Here is a 21,162-nt window from a genome sequence, read left to right on the forward strand (position 1 = left end):
CGCTCGTTGGCCATCAGTCAGTTGCTCCAGGACCCGTTGTACATGACCCACTCTATTTCCTTAATCGCCTTATCCTGCAATTTGTTTGCCTGCTTCCTCAGGCCTTTGAGCTTTGATACTTCACCTGCCAGGCTAGCCTGTCTTGACCTTGCCTGTCGCTTCAACGCCTCCTCCTTCCACCATCCGAAGACTTTCCAATAGTCGGGCGGAAAGTGTTTCTTTTCCTGTTCTAGCTTATCTAATGCCCCGTACAGCGCTTCCAATTTCTCCAGCGCGAAAGACCCTTCTTTGGGCCACGGTTCACCTAGGTCCTTGGTTAGCTCGGCCCATTCCTTCCCTGGTCTTACAGCGGCATACTGATGCCTTTTAAACATAAAATGTGCCGGGGTATTTCTGATAGGCTCGCCTGCCTTCCCAGGTTTATTACCCATCCTTAGTTTTCTTTGGCCGACCTTGGAGAGTTCTTGGTTTACCGGCGTTGCCTTATTCCCAAGAGGCTCTCCCGCCTACATGGGTTTATGGCCGCTTAGCCTCACTCCTCCCTTTGTGTGCTAATCGTACCTTACTTTCCAGGCGTCCAACGCCCCTTATAGCTCTTCTAACCTTACTTATGATTCCAATTTATTCCTTATCCTCGGGAGCCCTCGCAGAAAACTTCCCCGTCCCGTAACGTTACCCTGACGAATCCATAAACAGTCAGTTGCTCCGGGACCCAAGCCGCCCGTGCTTAAATTTGGTTCGTGAATCAGGCTCGAGCAGGGAACGGAACAAACGGCACCCCAGCGAGAGAGTGGGTTCCAATTTGGACTGACCCCCAGTCTATAAAGGAAAAACAAAAGAAAACCAAAGCTCACCTGACCCGGACCAATTGCCAGCTGGCCTCTCCACTCACTCGCCTGGAACCGCGTCCCGGACTGCCGGACTGATCCCACCGCTGCCACCAGTTGTCGGTATGTTGACTTAGGACTTGAGACTGAGAAAGGATCAACTGATATATTTATTGGATTCGTCAAACACAGACTGTGGAGAGCAATATGTCGAATGAAGCTCACAAATGACCAACTTTACAACAGAATGCTCTAAAAGAGTTCAATCAGGGCTTCATTATATATAGAGGTTGGGTCTAGCATTCAGGATAAGAGACAAAGGGTGGATTCATCTGCCCCACCAGTGGTCCTTTCCTGTTATTCAGTTAGTTAAAGGAAGTTCAGAAAAAGTACAGGGAGATAGGGAGAGGACAACCATAAATATGTCGACATAAAGGAAATTGGCAAGGTTGTGGGAGTAGCAGCTTGCAACCAAGGCCATGGAAAGGGGAACAGTTGGATTTCGACTGGGAAAGGGAATTATGCCATCACAAGGCATGAGCTTTACAAAGTATATAATGCCTTAAAAGGATATAACAGGTTTCCAAAGGATATGAAAGGATATAAAGTATATATCATTCAATCAAGACAAAACATATAATTGGTTATACTTGTTAATTACTCAAACATCATTAGGACAAAGGGGGAGGGGGATCTCAAGTCCCCACACACACATATATATATATATATATATATATATATATATATATATATATATATATATATATATATATATATATATATATATATATATATATATATATATATATATACATATACATATATACATATATATATATATATATATATATACATATACATATATACATATATATATATATATATATATATATATATATATGTATATATATATATATGTATATATATATATATATATTTTGTCGCGATCCCGGCTGTTAAATGCTTCCAGCCCGGAATACTGACGTTAATGTCCGGGCTTCAAGTAGTCCACGGGGTGGACAAAGAGAACTCAATAAACACAACTGTGTTTTAACCGGCCTCTAGGGGTAGGCACGATGATTTATTGGCTCGATCTCAAAAACAATGGATGGTAACAGAGTGGAATACACAGCACAAAGCCTGCAGGAACTGTCGGCACCAGAAGCTCCAAACACGACACAGGCAATATGACTCACAGTTCCAATCTACGATATCCGGGAATCACTCGTTCTCTTCCGGAGTTACTCACTCTTAAAATACAGAACTATAAACGATCAGCACAACTCGGCTGTCGTGAGGCTTAAAAAATCCCCGTTTTGCTATTTTCCACTCGACGCCTTCGAGCCACGTCCGTCGCACAAGATGGCGGACGGCTCTCTCCCCCTCCACCAATCGCGTGCCGAATAGCCACCCAATCGCGTGAGGCTGAAAGGAGGTCACGTGACGTGGTGGGCGGGGCACTAATTTGGTGAGAACAAGGTTGTTTCTCACAGTCCTCCCCACCTAAGTAAAAAACCCGTCGGATAGACGGCGTTTTGAAACCAGTATTTGTAGTAGGTGCAAATCACATGGCAATATGATGGCGGTAATCGTTAACAGGCTTATACAATGAACCAGGTTTATCCACAACACAATATTAAACACAATACACCGCATTAATATCTACCCCACAAGAGTTACACTTTACACAAAGCACAATAGAGAGACAAGGGGGCCAAACTCAAGTTGGGGAAAGCGTTTACAGGAGGGAAAACGGACCGAGGAGCAAGTCTCGCGACATGGCGGGCCATATGAACTGATTCTTGACCTTGGCTAAGGTCTTGGCAGCTCCGACATGACCCGAGGAAATATTGTCATGGGCCAATTGCATGACTGACTGACGATGCCTCCCCGGTACGACAACTCGGTGTCGAACCTTCCACGTCTGGGTGGAGGACATGTTCTTTGGGGAATACTTATGCATCAGCACACCTGCACCATTCACATAGTAGCCTGTTCGTCCCGGCTCGGAGTCTTCTCCCATTTCCCAGAGGATGGCAAGGGTGGGATCGAAGTGCTGATCCTCCACTAAACTGGTTACCGCAGACAATGCGGGAGTGACTTCCGGCCCAGAACTGAGGTCGCTAACCACCTCGGAGGACTGATCCTCCTCCCCGGATTCGCCGACCGGCGAACACGTAGCTGGGGTCCCCGTGTTACAGGCGGGAGCGGTCCCTGAGGAGCACGGCACCTGAGGTTGGCTTGACGGGAGGCTCGGGTGGACTTCAACTGACGCAACGTCACCGTCAGGAACTGGAGTCGAGGCGCTAGGCTCCTCGGGCCAGAGTGAAGATATGTCTGACTCCGCCACTCTCTCCGCCTGTTTACTCTGGGATCTAGTGACCACCCCACAGGTCAGAGTCAATGACTCCTCCCTGGCCATGGCATCATTGCCAATCAGCAAGGAGACCCCGGGTACCGGGTAGTAGGGTACCACCGCACAGGTCATTGGACCCGTAAAAATGTCACTCCGGACCTCGAGGAGGGCAAGGGGATACCGGCCAGGAACCTGGTTAATGCCCCGAAGGATGATATACTCGCCGGTATAACGCATCTGAGAGGCCGGAACTACCCCCGCCCGGAGAACACACAGTGTCGCCCCAGTATCCCAAAGGTATTGGGCCTCAAACTTCAGCACCGAATCAGGGCCACCCACTAAGGCTGTCCCTGAATAATCCTGATACAGAGGATGAATGGAATTAGCCTCGGTGGCAGTGACCTCTGTCACCGATGCCACCGTCGTGTGCGAGGGCCCAGTTGATGACCTCCACTGACCTCCCTCCGATTTAACAGCAGGGTTGCCTCGGTAGGCCGGACTAGCTGGGTTAGAGAAGCAGCGGTCTCCACCGTGCCCACGCATTGGCAGAAATCGCACCAGGGCCGTGCCCTGGCCTGCAGCTCGCGACCGCCACCAGTGGAGGGCATCGGAGAACCCTTCCCCTCGATCCAGCCGCCGGGCAGATGGGGGGCGGTCTTGATCGCAGAATCCTCCGTCTTACGACGCGACTGCGTGACTTGCAACATTTTGCACGCCAAAACATGTTTATCAATAAGGTTGACGCAGTCTGACAATGAAACAGTGTCTTTGTCGACAAGAAACAACGCTAAGTCAGGCGGAAGCTGTTGATAGATACGGTAACGCACCAGGAGTTCCGCAACCGCTTGAGGTAACTCAACCTTGCTCCCCTTGAACCATCTCTGCAGCTGTTCCAACAAGACCCGCGAATGTTCCTCATAGGTTTGACTGGACTGACGAGTCCAACTGAAAAAATTACGCCTATAAATACACGCGGACACCGCATAGGCGTTCAAAATCTCGGCCTTCAATTTCCTGTATTTGTTTGCGTCCTCGGTTGCCATCCTCGCATATACCTCCCTCGCCTTCTCAGATAGATGGCTAACAAGATGGCCGACCCACAAGCTCTCATCAATGCCACCGGAAGCCAACAACTTCTCCGCCATCTCCAGATACGCTTCTGGCTTCGTGTCTCCCGTCCAGTCCGGCAAACGAACATGAACAGTTTCCGGGACGCTTGCAGCAGACACCTCTGCCCGCAGTCGTTCAGTCAACATTCGCAACTCATGCTCTCTGACGCGTTCAGCTTCTGCTGCCGCATGCTCTCTCTCTGCTGCCGCATGCTCTCTCTCTGCTGCCGCATGCTCTCTCTCTGCTGCCGCCTGCTCTCGGTCTTCTCGCTTAATACGCTCTGCCTCTGCCCTGTCATTCTCCCTGTTATACATGTCGAGTTGTTGAACCGGAGTCAGCCCGGTCCAGAAGGTCGAACGCATGCATTTAGTCATGATGGGATCGCTTCCTAACATATCGGGTTTAGTGACCGGGTCAAGGCTGATTGCGTCGCTCACATCGCCACCCACGTGACTGTCAACATGATCAGGTTGAACTCTCACTTCTCTGGTCGACATAGCTTGGCTACGAGTTATCATAAGACAAGGCACAAAACACTGAGTCTAAAAGGAGGCTGGATCGAAATATTTCAGCAATATCTTTCACCACATGGGACGGCAATTCACCCAGGGGAGGCAAACAATATTGGGGTGGTACACGTAATTCAAACACAACGCTCTGTTGGGGAAATACGACACGAACTACACAATATCACCAACGCACATCAAATTGCCAATGAGAAAAATGCAACGTACAAATAACTCACGTTTTTTTTTTTTTTTTTTTTTTTTTTTTATGATGTCGGTTTGTTTGGAGGGATCCGGAAACTATTCACTTATCCGGTAGTGAAGTACCACACAAGATAGCGTCCTATGGTGAGAAAGTTCCTCCAAGATGGCGTCTGCTGGTGAGAAGGTTCCTCCAAGATGGCGTCTGCTGGTGAGAAGGTTCCTCCAAGATGGCGTCTGCTGGTGAGAAGGTTCCTCCAAGATGGCGTCTGCTGGTGAGAAGGTTCCTCCAAGATGGCGTCTGCTGGTGAGAAGGTTCCTCCAAGATGGCGTCTGCTGGTGAGAAGGTTCCTCCAAGATGGCGTCTGCTGGTGAGAAGGTTCCTCCAAGATGGCGTCTGCTGGTGAGGAAACGATGAGCCGATGCAGGAAGATGTCGTCCACTGCAGAATTCCCGTCTCAGTTCGAATGTCTCTTACTTGAATAATCCTTGGACGAGCAACCCATTTGTCGCGATCCCGGCTGTTAAATGCTTCCAGCCCGGAATACTGACGTTAATGTCCGGGCTTCAAGTAGTCCACGGGGTGGACAAAGAGAACTCAATAAACACAACTGTGTTTTAACCGGCCTCTAGGGGTAGGCACGATGATTTATTGGCTCGATCTCAAAAACAATGGATGGTAACAGAGTGGAATACACAGCACAAATCCTGCAGGAACTGTCGGCACCAGAAGCTCCAAACACGACACAGGCAATATGACTCACAGTTCCAATCTACGATATCCGGGAATCACTCGTTCTCTTCCGGAGTTACTCACTCTTAAAATACAGAACTATAAACGATCAGCACAACTCGGCTGTCGTGAGGCTTAAAAAATCCCCGTTTTGCTATTTTCCACTCGACGCCTTCGAGCCACGTCCGTCGCACAAGATGGCGGACGGCTCTCTCCCCCTCCACCAATCGCGTGCCGAATAGCCACCCAATCGCGTGAGGCTGAAAGGAGGTCACGTGACGTGGTGGGCGGGGCACTAATTTGGTGAGAACAAGGTTGTTTCTCACAATATATATATATATATATATATATATATATATATATATATATATATATATATATATATATATATATTGTCCTGTGATTCCCCTCGGTGAAGACCGGGAAATCACGAATAGCCAAAGCGAGCGTTAATGGGGGCGTTCAATTCAAATAGCGGACTTTACTAGATATATGCGTGGGGGCGGCAAGAAAAGAAGAAGAAGAAGCTTTTACCTGAGCGATCCGCCGAGCAGTCTTCACCCTGAAAAAATAACTCGCACGAAAACCTGAGTTTAAAATGTACAGGGAAAAATTATAAAAAGATTTATTTATGGAACCCGATAAAAAGGAAATGCGCCAGTTACTAAATATCCTAAATGGAGCGCTTCCACACCAGACGTATAACACAGACACAGGAGAATACTAGATGGTATTCATGTAATACTTACCCTGCGCAGTCAACTTGGTGTGAGCCAACTCTTCTATTTTTGAATGTTTCTTTTTTTTTGATCCAATATGGATGCCAGACCACTTGAACGATGACATCATAAAGGTATATTCTCTAAATAATTGTTGCAGATATCATGCTCAATAAATTTTAAACTGATCAGCCTAAGCGTTGTCCCTGTCAAATTATGACGTCATAATTATGGCACCAATGTCGTCATTGTTAACAACACCTATTCCCTATATGGAGTTACTTACAATGAGCCACGTTTCAATTTTTAAAATGCTGACACGGCACACACTTTACTTTACTGAAATGCAGACACAAATGTTATATTTTTGTCAAAAATTGTCGGAATTTCGCCAAATCTGTTTTGGTCATGTATTAATATACCTCAGCGATTGACAAATCTAAAATCAGAATTTTATTTGAGGTCAAAATGACCCCGTGAGGTCGCTCCGTACTTTGCCTGGTCATCATGTGCAGTGTGATCATTAATTCCATGCCCACTCTAGAAGACTCTTCTTCTTCATGCAATAACAACTTCTATCTTCCAGATCATTGATCCATTCATCTTGAAATTTTCCACACTTGTTACACTTCATTACCTCTAATATAATATAGAGTTTCACGTCAATCAATGAAGCAGTTCAAGAGTTATACATTTTTTAATATTTTCATCTAATTATTTATATCTGCCAAACCACGTCACCTATCGCAAATTCCAAAAGGTCATTTTAGTAGAAAGATATGCTGAACACATCTGTGAAATTTCCCATCGATATGATCAAAAATGCGGGAGGAGCTAGGTTTTGAAAGTTTATGCTTAAAAACGTCATAACTCCAAAACCATGTGATGCATGACATCATGCTCGCTGACTTTTTTGTTCGTCATGAGTTTGCGATTCTGTCTGTAAAGTTTAGCCTCGATCTGTTCAGTCGTTTTTGACAAAATTGGATTTTAGTGGTTTTTTAGGCTTTTCACTCAAAACAATATGGCGGCCGAACTACGTGACCTACAACGTTATTATAACTTTATTTCTGCATCAATTTATACCGAGAAAATGCTCAAGGAATTTCATCCTGATCGGATAAAGTTTTTTACTTGTCTAATTATGACGTCATATCGGCGGCACCTATGACGTCATCATTCACATATGTTATTCCGCATGGAGAGTTCTTTGCAATGCGACCTGTCTCAATTATTTCTGTGCAGCGTTTTTTGAGATATGGAAGTGCAACGTTTTTTGGTTTTTCCAAGATGGTGCCCGGACCACGTGACCTGTGACGTCATAATATTCACTAAAATATTTTACAGGAGGAGGCCCTCCTATGGTGAAAATTTCATGTCAATCGTACCAACGGTTGCTGAGAAAATGAATTTTTAAAATGCAGACACGGCACACACTTTACTTTACTGAAATGCAGACACGTACGTACGTACGTACCCGAATGCTTAACCCTGGCTTTCGCTTCGCGAGCGCAGGGTAATAACTATTTCTATAACACTGTTCCATCACAATTTATTACTTCCATCCTGTAATTTTTATATATCTACACCATTTTCTTCTCTTAGGTTGGTGAGACTGAAGGCAATCCCTCAGGTCAACCGTCGCCTGAATCGCCGCTGGTCACATTTTCCACCTTTCAGACATCTCCTATGAGTGGACAATTTGGATCTCCAACAACTCAACATCGTAGTGATGGATTGCTACCTCTCTCTGAAGTATCAACAGGTGTACGTCATCGACCACCACCTCCTGATAGACCACCCGGCCAGCCTGGTGTCCTGTCACTTTCTACTCGAACCCTTTGTTATCAGTTGGGTAATATTTCCAATTCTTCCCAGGGCCATGCTGGCATTGCTGATGATGTAAACTCAAATCCTCACCTTTGGGAGGGCCACGACTCAGAGGTTGTGCACGATCACCACAGCACTAACCCAGGATCTCCATGGTCTGACCTGAGTCCAGTTGCACCCACCGGTTATCTGTCTCCATCAACTGCCAGACCATCCCCATTATCCCGTCCTGCACCACCTGCCTGGAGTGTGCCATCACCTCTTCCATTGTATGCTCAGCCAGGCAAATTCAGCTATGGGCTGCCACCATGTTTACACCGAGGGAACACTGATGGGGCAAGTAGTGAAAGCAAGACTTCATCTGGGGAAATAACACATCTAACGCCAACAAATATACAGAAGAACCAACATGAAGGTGACAGTGAAGGTAGTGAATATGCTAGCTCTGATGGAGCTACCTCGCGGGTCCAAGCCTTTTCACACAACAAAGAGCACACGGAAGTCGAAGAAACATCCCTACAAAGAAAGCATCAAGGTTGCATGGGACAACATAACTGTGAGCCACTTAAACATTCAGAACAATCTTACAAGTGTGGTCAGAACTGGGAAAATTTTTCTGGCTCTCAACTTAAAGCAGACACAGTTCAGGCATTTGTGCCAGACAATTGGCCTAATTCCCACATTCATGAAGAACTGGGTAAATTGAAGCCAAGCACAGATGGATGGCAGGCTGAGACTCAACAACATGTTGTAGAAAAGCCTATAGAAAGGATGTGCCGAGGGTACAGACAGGGTAGCTTGGACACTGCAGAGACGGGTCCCTGTGGTCCGGGCAATGGGTTACAAGATGGAGTTCAATGGGTAGAGCACAGAAGTTTATATGAACGCAGAAGTATGCTGCCTCCACGTCGGCTTTCAGGTGTGTAATTGAAATCAACAACAAAATATCAAATGTTATTTAAATTATTCAAACCAAAGTTGATATGTGGGTACATTAAACTTGGCTTTTTGATCTCCCAATTTCTTTGCAGCCTCTCAGACTACAAATAATAGCCAGCAAGGTTTGGATCCCGATACAGGCCACATCATGTCAGGCCATATCACTCCAGGTCATGCAACACCAGGATATACAACACCTGGCTATGGAATACCAGCAAGCGATAACCGCCCACTGCCATCTCCCTCTTACAGCTGCACAACTCCTTTGAGCTCTGCAGGATTGCATAGTGGAACTGGAGGATGTGGATTGCCAGGACAGCCAGGTGAGAATATATATATACTTTTTCACATCAATGCAATGAAATTGTTGAAATAGAAGTTAAATCATCCAAGATGGTGTCTAATATTTCCATCTACAGGTATCAAAGATAGGAAGCACATTTGAGACGGTGATGATGGGTTGGTTCAGAACATGTTGAAGTTGAACAGAAAAAAAATAATATTGGAATGGATCTCTCCATAAATCACCAAGTACAGCAACCGTAAAGCGGAAGTTACAGATGTCATCAACAAGATGCAGAGCTTAAAGGGAACCAGTAAACTGTTTCACATCACATGACAAATAGAGTTCCAGGAAGCAAACAGCACAGGGCTTCATTTGCATAACCCAACATTGCATTACTGTGCAATCAATGGTCACATGGATTTGCAAAAGTATAATATATCAACATTTTTCTTGGACATTCTTGTTTCTGCCGAAGGCTGCAATCAGCAAGATAAATCTTACTATAATTCATCAAATGTCTGTCTGTCCGTTCCCAGGTACCGCAAAAACGGCTGAACCGATCGCAACGAAATTTTGGGTGGGTAATCCTGGGACTTCCTGGAGTAAAATAGGCTATATTGTTTTTCCAATTTTTTCCAATTTCCAATTTTTCCAAATTTCCAATTTTCCAGTTTTTCCAAACACGATGGAATAATATTTACCGATATGAACAGCGATGTGGCTTTTATTGAAATTCTACAAATACTGTTTAGATTTTGATGACTTGCGTGTGATATGATTTAACGGATGTTTATATAAATCGTTTAAAATAAAATAAAAAGTCTTCAATTTCTGATATTTTGCCTTTTCATTTGTGCCTCCAATTGAAGCCCCACCCGTAGGGTGGGTACCATTGCTAGTATAAGTAATACGATAACGGCACTCGGTAGAGCGCATACCTGCACCAGGCTGAACAGTTAATGTTTTGTATCCCACTGATAGGCCGGATCTGGATTCGGACCTGAAACAAAATCTAATCGACTTGTTCTTGTCACCTAACCAACTTGTCCACCAAGTTTCGTCATAACTCGTCCATAACTTTTTTAAATATCATGTTATTTATCGCTTTCTCTCCGATCTCTCAATGGTGACGAATCACTTAAACAAATTAAATAATTCTCGTATCTGAATTAATATTCAGATCTTCACCAAAATCGATTCGTCCTTGTCAAACACCCAACCTCTCCACCAAGTGTTGTCCAAATCTGTCCACAACTTTTTGAGATATGCTATATTTAGTTTTTGACCTTTTATCCCAATGATGAAGAATCACTTTAAAAAGTTCTAGTAGCGGGACGAACAATTGCCTGGATTTAAAATGGATTCAATTGAGATTTTTTTTTGTCATTTGTCTGCACATAATACCGCAGAATGTCAAAGTGGAATTTCTTTTTTAGAATTTGTTTTATAATATAATTAAAAATGAAATGCATAAATATCTAATTTATTTAAGTATTCAACCCCCTGAGCAATACTTTGCAGAAGTGCCTTTGGCAGCAATTACAGCTTCGAGTCTTCTTGGTGAGTAAATTTGTTCTCTGTGAGTTTCTCTATAAATTCTTTGTAAATTTTGCACATTTGGATTTGGGAAGTTTCTCCTATTCTTACTTGCAAATTTACTCAAGCTCCTTCAGGTTGGATGGGGAGCATCAGTGAACAGCAATGTTCAAGGCTTTCCAGATATTCTCAATCAGATTCAAGTCTGGGCTTTGGGTGGGCCAGTCACGGACTTTCACGTTGTTGTTCTGAAGCCATTTCAGTGTTGCTTTGGCTGTATGCTTGGAGTCATTGTCCTATCTCTGCCGCAGTCTAAGGTCTTTTCCATTCTCAAGCAGGTTCTCCTCAAGGATTTGTCTATATTTGACTCCATTCGTTGATCCCTTTATACTTATGAGTCTCACAGTTCCTGCCGCTGAAAAGCATCTCCATAGCATGATGCTGCCACCAGCATGCTTCATGGTAGGGATGATATTAGATGGGTGATGAGCACTGCTCGTTTTTGCCAAACATAGCGTCTTGTATTCAGGCCAAAGAGTTCAGTTTTCGAATCATCAGATCACAGAATATTTTGCCTCATGTGCTCAGAGTCTTTAACGTGCCTTTCTGCAAACTGCAGGTGTGCTGCCATGTGCCTTTTTCTCAGGGGTGGCTTCTGTCTGGCCAGTCTTCCATAAAGCCGAGATTTGTGAAGTGATGCAGGGACTGTTGTCCTTCTGGCAGGTTCTCCCATCTCAGCCAAGGAACTCTGTAGTTCTGTAAGAGTGGTAATTTGGGGACTTTGTCACCTCCCTGACCAAGATCCTTCTTGCCTGGTTCCTTAAGTTTAGTTGGACGGTGAGCTCTAGGAAGAGTCTGGGTAGTTCCATATTCTTTCCATTTCCTAATGAAGGAGCTCACTGTGCTCTTGGGAACTTTCAACACTCGAGAAATTGTTTTCCTCCTCACAATTCTATCTCGGAGTTTTATGGACAGTTCCTTGGAGTTCATGGTAGAGTTTCTGCTCTGACATGCACTGTCTGTGGGACCTTGTATAGAAATCTTTTTAAATCATGTCCAATCCATTGAATTGGCCACAGGTGGACTCTAATCAAGTTATAGAGACGTCATAACGATGATCAAAGGGATAGTCAGGTTCACTATGTCAATAAATTATATTTCGTTCAAAATCATGGTAGATTAGCAAACCTATACATTTTTGGAAAGGTTATAGCATAAGGAAACTAAAAATCAATGTTTACATTTGGAGAGATACCTGTATGGCGGCCATTTTGGATTTTCAAAATGGCCACTGTAAAATACATATTTTGTTCTATTTCTGCCTCTAATTACCCTAAAAACTTTAAAAAATATACCAAACCTATATTTTCAGGGACAAGGAATCCAATGAAAGTATCAAATTAGTGCTATGGGGAATGGTAAGACACGAATCAAAGGTTTTGAATTGCAAAATACTGTCTTTATATTCGCGATAAGTTGCATAATCAAATACATGTTATCATTTTGTACAGGCAGTTAATAACATCAAAATGTGTCACAATAATTCATATCACCAAACATACACAGGCAGTCAGCAAAATCATATATACACATGCAGTCAGTATAACTTCACATCTACACAGGCAGTCAATGACAAAATATACACAGGCAGTCAATGGCATCAAACATACACGATTACAGAATATGCCATTTAGAGTTCGTCATCACTGTCCTGTGTGTCGTATCCGACAATATAGTCCGCATCATTTTCACAGTCCGTTCCACACAAGCAAAGGTCGGTCAAATTGATTGGCAAATCGAATTGGTCGAATGGTCGATCGAATCGAATTCAATGAATCGAATCGAATCGATCGAATTGGTCGAATGGTCGAATGGTCGATCGAAGCGATTGGTCGAATGGTCGAATGGTCGAATTGGTCGAATGGAATTGGTCGATTGGTCGAATTGGTCGAATTGGTCGAATCGAATTGGTCGGAATTGGCAAATGTAAACATTGATTTTCAGATTTTCCATGTAATAACGTTTCCAAAAATGTATAGGTTTGCTAATCTACCATGATTTTGAACGAAAAAACATAGTGAACCTGACTAGGAATTGGATGCACCTGAGCTAAATTTGGGCAATAGCAGGAAACAAACTCTGAGGTCTCCTCGTTTCTGCCTTTGCGTAAATGCTAAAAAATGGGCCTTTCCATTTCCTTGGCATAGCTGTGATGGCTAATCTATGGAGCAATAACAAAAAAGGTTTCTTGGGAGATCCTGCTCTCCATGCAGGGATAACCAGCGCTGCAGGTTGGCGTTTGCAGTTTTGACACATGTGCCCATGTATCCATGTAAATGTTTTTTTGTTTTGTTTGCATCACAAACCTTCCCGGGAGTTCCCTGAATGCACCGTAGTTGAATTTATTGAAATCCGTTAATCCGTTCTCAAGGTATACCATGACAAACAAACAAATAGACAGACACGGCTCCTTTTATAATATAGATGTGCTTCAAGATGCAGCACCCCTTGTTGAAATGAGACCCGAATGTCAATGTTTAACCAGGTTCAACTCCACAGGGGAACAAATCTAGGACCAAACACAAAGCGAAATGATCGATCTTGCCATCCATAAGTCTAAGGGTACAGTGACTTTCATGGATGTCTCCCATCTAAGTAGTAACAACATGTCTGCTAATTCAGCTTCCAAACCTGACAAGATCAATGAAAAATAATGATCCCAAATTGCTCATCATCCACAAATGAATAACCTTTATATCTGTACCTCATTGAAATTTATTTCCTTGTATGGTAATTTCCCATAAAGTACAACATTCCACCATGTGGATTACAATATCAGCTCATCCTCTCTTCCCTGGGAATACTGGAGGGGGGTTGGGCATGTCTGAAGGGGAAGTGATGGAGAAATTAGAATGGAAAGCCACTTTCTACTGAATTGGCAGATACGTCCTGTTGATGGAAGAGCAGGTATGATGGTTAGACCGTTTGCAGAGCAAGCTCCCTCAGTGAGCTTAAATAGCGTGGGGAAGCTAACACCACCCATGGCGAGAAAACCCATGGGAAGGACCCATTATCCAGGATTATAAGGCGTTGCACGTTCTTCCTGGAACATCTACAGTGAGCAACCTTGTCGAAGTGAAAGAGGAAAGCGGAGGAGAGTACAGTAAGCTGCACCAGTCTCAAACGATACTAAGACATTTTGTAACAGAGTGTGTAGAATTTTTTTTTTTTTTTTTTTTTTTTTTTGTATACAAGATCGAGGCTCGTGAAAGAGCGAACATTAATCACACAGAAAGACAAACAGACACACAAAACAAATAACATCGGGAGCGGTAGACAAGATGGGGAGAGAGGGGGAAGGACACAAACACAACATCTGAGAGCAGGGACCGAGAGACATGGAGACATCGAGAGAACTGTGGGAGGGAGAGGGCTTTGGGGGGGAGGCATGGGAAGGGGGGGGGGGGGGTGGGAGAGGTATAAAACATATGGACACTGCCAAGACTTCCAGGAAAGAAGTTGGAATTTCAAACAAGGTGGATCTGGGGTGAATTAGTGGGGGTAGAAAAGATCAAGGTTTTGGATGGGGGAAGATAAGAGATGGTGGTGAACAGCTGTTTTGAAGACCTGGAGGGAGGAGTGTGATTGAAGTGAGTGTGGGAGTTTGTTCCAGAGGCGGGAGAAAAGAGGAATGAAAGAGTGAAGGTGAGCAGAGAGCCGAGATTTCGGCAGTTTAACCATCAGAGGGTGGCTGGCAGATCTTGTGCGACCTGTAGGAATATTTGGGGGACAGAGCACAGAGAGAGCTGGGGGAGCAAGGCCGGAGAGGAGTCGGTAGAAGACAGAAAGACCACCTACCTGCCTGCGGTGAGTGAGTGAAAGGCCCTCAGAGATAGCTTCATCGCGGGAGATTCCAATGATTCTGAAAGCTTTGGATTCAACAGCGTGAAGCTGAGCCAGGTGTGAGGCAGGAGCACCAGCCCATAGGGGAGAACAGTATTCCATTGAGCTGCGGATGAAAGCCTTGTATGTGGTGAGGAGCTCAGGTGTGCCTAGGAAGGACTTCGCACGACGGAGGATGCCCAGTCGGCGACTGGCTTTGGAGGCCAGCTTGGAAATGTGGTTTTCCCAAGAAAGATCATGGCAGATGGTGAGACCCAAAAGCTTGAGCGACAGAACTTCTTGGAGAGGATTTTTTTTTTTTTTTTTTTTTTTTTTTTTTGTATACAATATCGAGGCTCGTGAAAGAGCGAACATTAATCACACAGAAAGTCAAACCGACACATAAAACATATAACATAGGGAGCGGTAGACAAGATGAGGAGAGAGGGGGAAGGACACAAACACAACATTTGAGAGCAGGGACCGAGAGACATGGAGACATCGAGAGATCTGAGAGAGGGCGAGGGCTTTGGGGGGGGGGGGGGGCGTGGGAAGGGGGCAGTGGGAGAGGTATAAAACATATGGACACTGCCAGGACTTCCAGGAAAGAAGTTGGAATTTCAAACAAGGCGGATCTGGGGTGAATTAGCGGGGGTAGAAAAGATCAAGGTTTTGGATGGGGGAAGATAAGAGATGGTGGTGAACAGCTGTTTTAAAGACCTGGAGGGAGGAGTGGGATTGAAGGGAGTGAGGGAGTTTGTTCCAGAGGCGGGAGAAAAGAGGAATGAAAGAGTGAAGGTGAGCGGAGAGCCGAGATTTCGGCAGTTTAACCATCAGAGGGTTGCTGGCAGATCTTGTGCGACCTGTAGGAATATTTGGGGGACAGAGCACAGAGAGAGCTGGGGGTGCAAGGCCGGAGAGGAGTCGGTAGAAGACAGAAAGACCACCTACCTGCCTGCGGTGAGTGAGTGAAAGGCCCTCAGAGATAGCTTCATCGCGGGAGATTCCAATAATTCTGAAAGCTTTGGTTTCAACAGCGTGAAGCCGAGCTAGGTGTGAGGCAGGAGCACCGGCCCATAGGGGAGAACAGTATTCCATTGAGCTGCGGATGAAAGCCTTGTATGTGGTGAGGAGCTCAGGTGTGCCGAGGAAGGACTTCGCACGACGGAGGATGCCCAGTCGGCGACTGGCTTTGGAGGCCAGCTTGGAAATGTGGTTTTCCCAAGAAAGATCATGGCAGATAGTGAGACCCAAAATCTTGAGCGACAGAACTTCTTGGAGAGGATTGTTGAGAAAGTAGATGGGAGGGTTGTCCAGTCGATCTTTTCGGAGAGACATAGTAAGAGTGTGAGATTTGTCAGGATTGAAAGACATGTTCCACTTGTTTGACCAGTCTGTGATTTTGTCCAGGTCTTCAGAGAGTGAGGAGGCAGCAGACTGCCGATCTGAGGGAAGAGGAATGGAGCGGCAGAGAGTGGAGTCATCAGCAAAGAGATAGAGAGGATTTTCGAGAGAGTCAGAGAGATCATTGATGAAGACCAGAAAAAGCACGGGGCCCAGAACACTGCCTTGGGGAACTCCAGCCTGAACAGGAAGAGGAGATGAGAGAAACCCATTCAGGGCCACACGTTGACGACGACTAGAGAGGAAGTCCGCCAGCCATGCGTGGAGATTTCCATGGATACCAAAGGAGGAGAGTTTGGTGAGCAGAGCGGGGTGCCAGACCGTGTCGAAGGCACGTGATATGTTGAGGGAGACAGCTCTAATTTCCTGTTTGGCATTGAGGACCTCCATCCATTGTTGAGACAGCAGAAGCAGCATGTCCAGAGTAGAGTGACCTGGTCTGAAACCAAATTGATGATCAGAGATCAAGCCATTGGAGAAGAGGAAAGATTTCATATCAGAAGCAATGATGGATTCCATGACTTTGCTGATAATTGGGAGAAGGCTGATTGGTCTGTAGTTGCTAGGATCTGTTTTTGCACCTTTTTTGTGCAAAGCGGTGATGTTGGCTGATTTCTAAGCAGATGGCAGTTGACCTTGAGCAAAAGAGAGGGTAAAGAGAACAGAGAGAGGGTGAGATAGAGCAGCAGAGCAGGATTTTAGGACCCGTGGGCTGATGCCGTCGGGTCCAGTTGCAGAATCAGAGTCGAGGGTTGACAGAAACTTTTCCACCTTGTCAGGAGGAAAGGACACGGAGTCCAGGAGCAGCAGGGTACGACTGGGTATGGTGGGTACAGAGAGGGATGGGTTTGGGACACAAGATTTAGAGGCAATCACAGAGTTGAGGCATTCAGCTTTTTCACGTGCAGAGTCAGCTGTGTAGCCGTTTGAGGTAAGGGAGGGGATGGAGGGGGAACAAACACCAGAAACGGATTTGACCAGACGCCACCAGGATTTGGAAGAGGGAGACAGATAAGAGAGTTCGGTCTTGAGAACGGAGAGATATTGTTTCCTGGCTCTCCTGAGGGTGGACACACACTTGTTTCGGGCTTTGTGAAAGGAAATGAGATTTCCTTCCGTTGGATTTGCTTTCCAGGAGACGAAGGCAAGTTGTTTCTGGGCAACAGCCTCACCACAAGATTCCGTGTACCATGGACGGGAGGAAGGGTATGACAACTGAAGACGAGATGGGATAAATCTGTGCATGAGAGAGAGCAATTTACTTTGGAAGAATTCCCAGGATGAGTTGATGTCAGAGGTGGTAGAGATGGGAGACCAGTCCAGATGATTGATGGCTGCTTGAAGACCGTGCCAGTTGGCCTGAGTGAAATGCCAGACTCGTCGACGCTGAGCAGGCTCCCTGAGGATGGTCAGAGAGATGTCCACTTTAACAAGGACATGATCAGATGATCCGATCGGAGCAGAAGAAGAGCAGCAGACATTTTCAGGGAAGTTAGTCATAACCAAGTCCAGAAGAGAAGATGTTCCGTTGACTGAGATCCGGGTCGGGAAATTGACAGATTGTGTCAGTCCCAGTGAGTCGCAGAAGTCCTTTGCTGAGGAGCCATGGCTGGTGAGAGAGGTACCCACACCCAGCCAACTGGCATGATGACAGTTGAAATCACCACATATGAGGAAGAGAGAGTTGGGATGAGTAGATAGAAGTTGGTCCATATCATCAGACAGCGAGATGTAGATGGAGTCATCACTGTTTGGTGGACGGTACAACACACATATGAACAAGAGGTGGGAGCGAAGGGGAAGCCGTAGCCAGAGGTATTCCTGGGGGTGAGGTGGAGAGAGTGCAGTGCAGGGCGAGTGAGGAAGAGAGTTTTTGATAAAGATAGCAACCCCGCCTCCAGGACGAGGCTCAGGTCTATCATACCGGAGGAGGGAGTAGCCCGGGAGAGATACTATGGAATCAGAGACATCATAAAGGAGGAAAGTTTCTGTTAAGCAGATCACGTCTGGTTTGACAGAAGCAACCTGTATGGAGAGATCAGTTAAGTTTGAACGAAGGCCCCGGATGTTTGAGGTCCATACCGTTAATGAAGAGGAAGGGGGAGCATCAGATACAGAACAGGGGGGAGGAGGGGTAGGGTAAGATGTGGAAGAGGTGGAAGAGGTAGGGAGAGCTGTTGAAGATGTGTCAGAGATTTCAGAATAGCTCGGAGAAAGGGAAGGATGGGGCGGACAAAAGGTTTGATGGTGATTGGGTGAGCCACAATGAGGTGTTATTTGAGGAGGGGGAAGAGCGAGGCAGAAGGTTGGGGGAGATGGAGGTGAGAGTTTGAAGGGGGAAGAAGCGGGGAGGACGCTTTGAGGAGGGGGAGTGAGCGGGGGGAAATTGAGAAGCAATGAGGGTGGGGAGATTTGAAGGGGAGGGGTGAGGGGGGAGTTTGGGAGGGAAGGGACAAGGGGAGGGATTTGAAAGGGATGGGATATGGGGGAGATTTGGAGGGGAGGGGTGAGGCAGGAGTCTAGGAGGGGACGGGCGAGGGGGCGTCTTGGCGGGGAGGGGTGAGGGAGTAGTTTAGGAGGGAGGGGGCAAGGGGGGAGATTTGAAAGGGATGGGTGATGGGGAAGATTTGGAGGGGAGGGGTGATGGGGAAGATTTGGAGGGGAGGGGTTATGGGGAAGATTTGGAGGGGAGGGGTGAGATTGGATTTTTGAAAGTGTACGATTTATGGGAAACGAACATTTATTGCAAAATGAGTTTCTTGTGACCTTCGAGTTAAAAATACGTTTAAGGACGCTGGATGGAGGATGGAGTGCAGGAGAGTTTAGGGAATGTAGAACAAAGGCACTATAGGAGATGGATATTTTTTTTGGGATGAATTGATTTGGTGAGCAAGTCGAAAGCAGCCTTTTAAAGAAGAAGAAGAAAAAGGTGTTATAAAATATGACGGAATACATAACTTGAGGGGAAAGTGTAAACATTGAAGGTTAATGAGTGAAAACTATCTGGGGAAATGGGGGAGAAACACGTGGTCGAAGAACGAACGAACGAATAAGAATGAATAAACGAATGAGAAAAGAGAAGGAAATTTTTTTTTTTTTTTTTTTTTTTTTTTTTGAGTTGAGATTTACACAAGGAAGTAGGCTATGGGTGAAAAGCCTGGGAATACAGAGAACGAAAGTTATTGGATCACAAACGACGGACCACTGAGAGAAAAACAAAGCCTCAAGGTTGTACAGTGCACACTGTACAAGGCCTTGCTCGCGACACGGCAAACAGACGATCAATTTATGAAAGATAAACACCGAGAAACAACCAAAGTTGCACACAATAACTTCACACACCGAAAGATAAATACAGTTTCGACAAAATACAATTGTGAACAGACTTAACTTCGAAAAACGTGGAGACCGTGTGGAGCTTCGAAAATCCCTGCCGCCGTCTCCAAGATCTCGCGAGATGATTGTTGAGAAAGTAGATGGGAGGGTTGTCCAGTCGATCTTTTCGGAGAGACATAGTAAGAGTGTGAGATTTGTCAGGATTGAAAGATATGTTCCACATGTTTGACCAGTCTGTGATTTTGTCCAGGTCTTCAGAGAGTGAGGAGGCTGCAGACTGCCGATCTGAGGGAAGAGGAATGGAGCGGCAGAGAGTGGAGTCATCAGCAAAGAGATACAGAGGATTTTCCAGAGAGTCGGAGAGATCATTGATAAAGACCAGAAAAAGCACAGGGCCCAGCACACTTCCTTGGGGAACTCCAGCCTGAACAGGAAGGGGAGATGAGAGAAATCCATTCAGGGCCACACGTTGACTACGACCAGAGAGGAAGTCCGCAAGCCATGCATGGAGATTTCCATGGATACCATAGGAGGAGAGTTTGGTGAGCAGAGCTGGGTGCCAGACCGTATCGAAGGCACGTGATATGTCAAGGGAGACAGCTCTGATTTCCTGTTTGGCATTGAGGACCTCCATCCATTGTTGAGACAGCAGAAGCAGCATGTCCAGAGTAGAGTGACCTGGTCTGAAACCAAATTGATGATCAGAGATCAAGCCATTGGAGAAGAGGAAAGATTTCATATCCGAAGCAATGATGGATTCCATGACTTTGCTGATAATTGGGAGCAGGCTGATTGGTCTGTAGTTGCAAGGATCTGTTTTTGCTCCTTTTTTGTGTAAAGCGGTAATGTTTGCTGATTTCCAGGATGCTGGCAGATGACCTTGAGCAAAGGATAGGGTGAAAAGAACAGAGAGAGGGTGAGATAGAGCGGCAGAGCAGGATTTTAGGACCCGTGGGCTGATGCCATCTGGTCCAGTTGCAGAATCAGAGTCGAGGTTTGACAAAAACTCCTCCACCTTGTCAGGAGAGAAGGTCACAGAGTCCAGGAGCAGTTTGGTTCGACTGGGAAAGGTGGGAACAGAGAGAGATGGGTTTGGGACTAAGGATTTTGAGGCAAACACAGAATTGAGGCATTCGGCTTTGTCACGTGCGATGTCAACTGTGTGGCCATTTGAGGTAAGGGAGGGGATGGAGGGGGAACAAACACCAGAAACGGATTTGACCAGACGCCACCAGGATTTGGAGGAAGGAGACAGGTTTGAGAGTTCATTCTTGAGTGAGGAGAGATAGTGCTTCCTGGCACTCCTGAGGGTAGACACACACTTGTTCTGAGCTTGGTGGAAGGAACTGAGATTTCCTTCAGTTGGATTAGCCTTCCAAGAGGCAAAGGCAAGTTGTTTCAGGGCAACTGCCTCACCACAAGATTCAGTGTACCATGGACGGGAGGAAGGGTAAGACAACTGAAGGCGAGATGGGATAAATCTGTGCATGAGAGAGA

General features: G+C 45.7%; 1 protein-coding gene across 1 annotated transcript in view; it reads left to right on the forward strand.

Annotated features, from left to right (window-relative positions):
- Positions 1 to 21,162, forward strand: part of LOC137433454 (uncharacterized) — a 500,692-nt gene that overhangs the window by 335,302 nt on the left and 144,228 nt on the right. Inside the window, exons 6-7 of the mRNA XM_078785196.1 lie at positions 8,058 to 9,201; positions 9,314 to 9,544. Coding sequence (XP_078641322.1) covers positions 8,058 to 9,201; positions 9,314 to 9,544 — 1,375 coding nt within the window. The remainder of the gene's footprint in view (positions 1 to 8,057; positions 9,202 to 9,313; positions 9,545 to 21,162) is intronic.

The sequence above is a fragment of the Myxine glutinosa genome, chromosome 10 (genome assembly GCF_964187855.1).
Source record: "Myxine glutinosa chromosome 10, kmMyxGlut1.1, whole genome shotgun sequence".
NCBI classification, from domain to species: Eukaryota; Metazoa; Chordata; class Myxini; order Myxiniformes; family Myxinidae; genus Myxine; species Myxine glutinosa.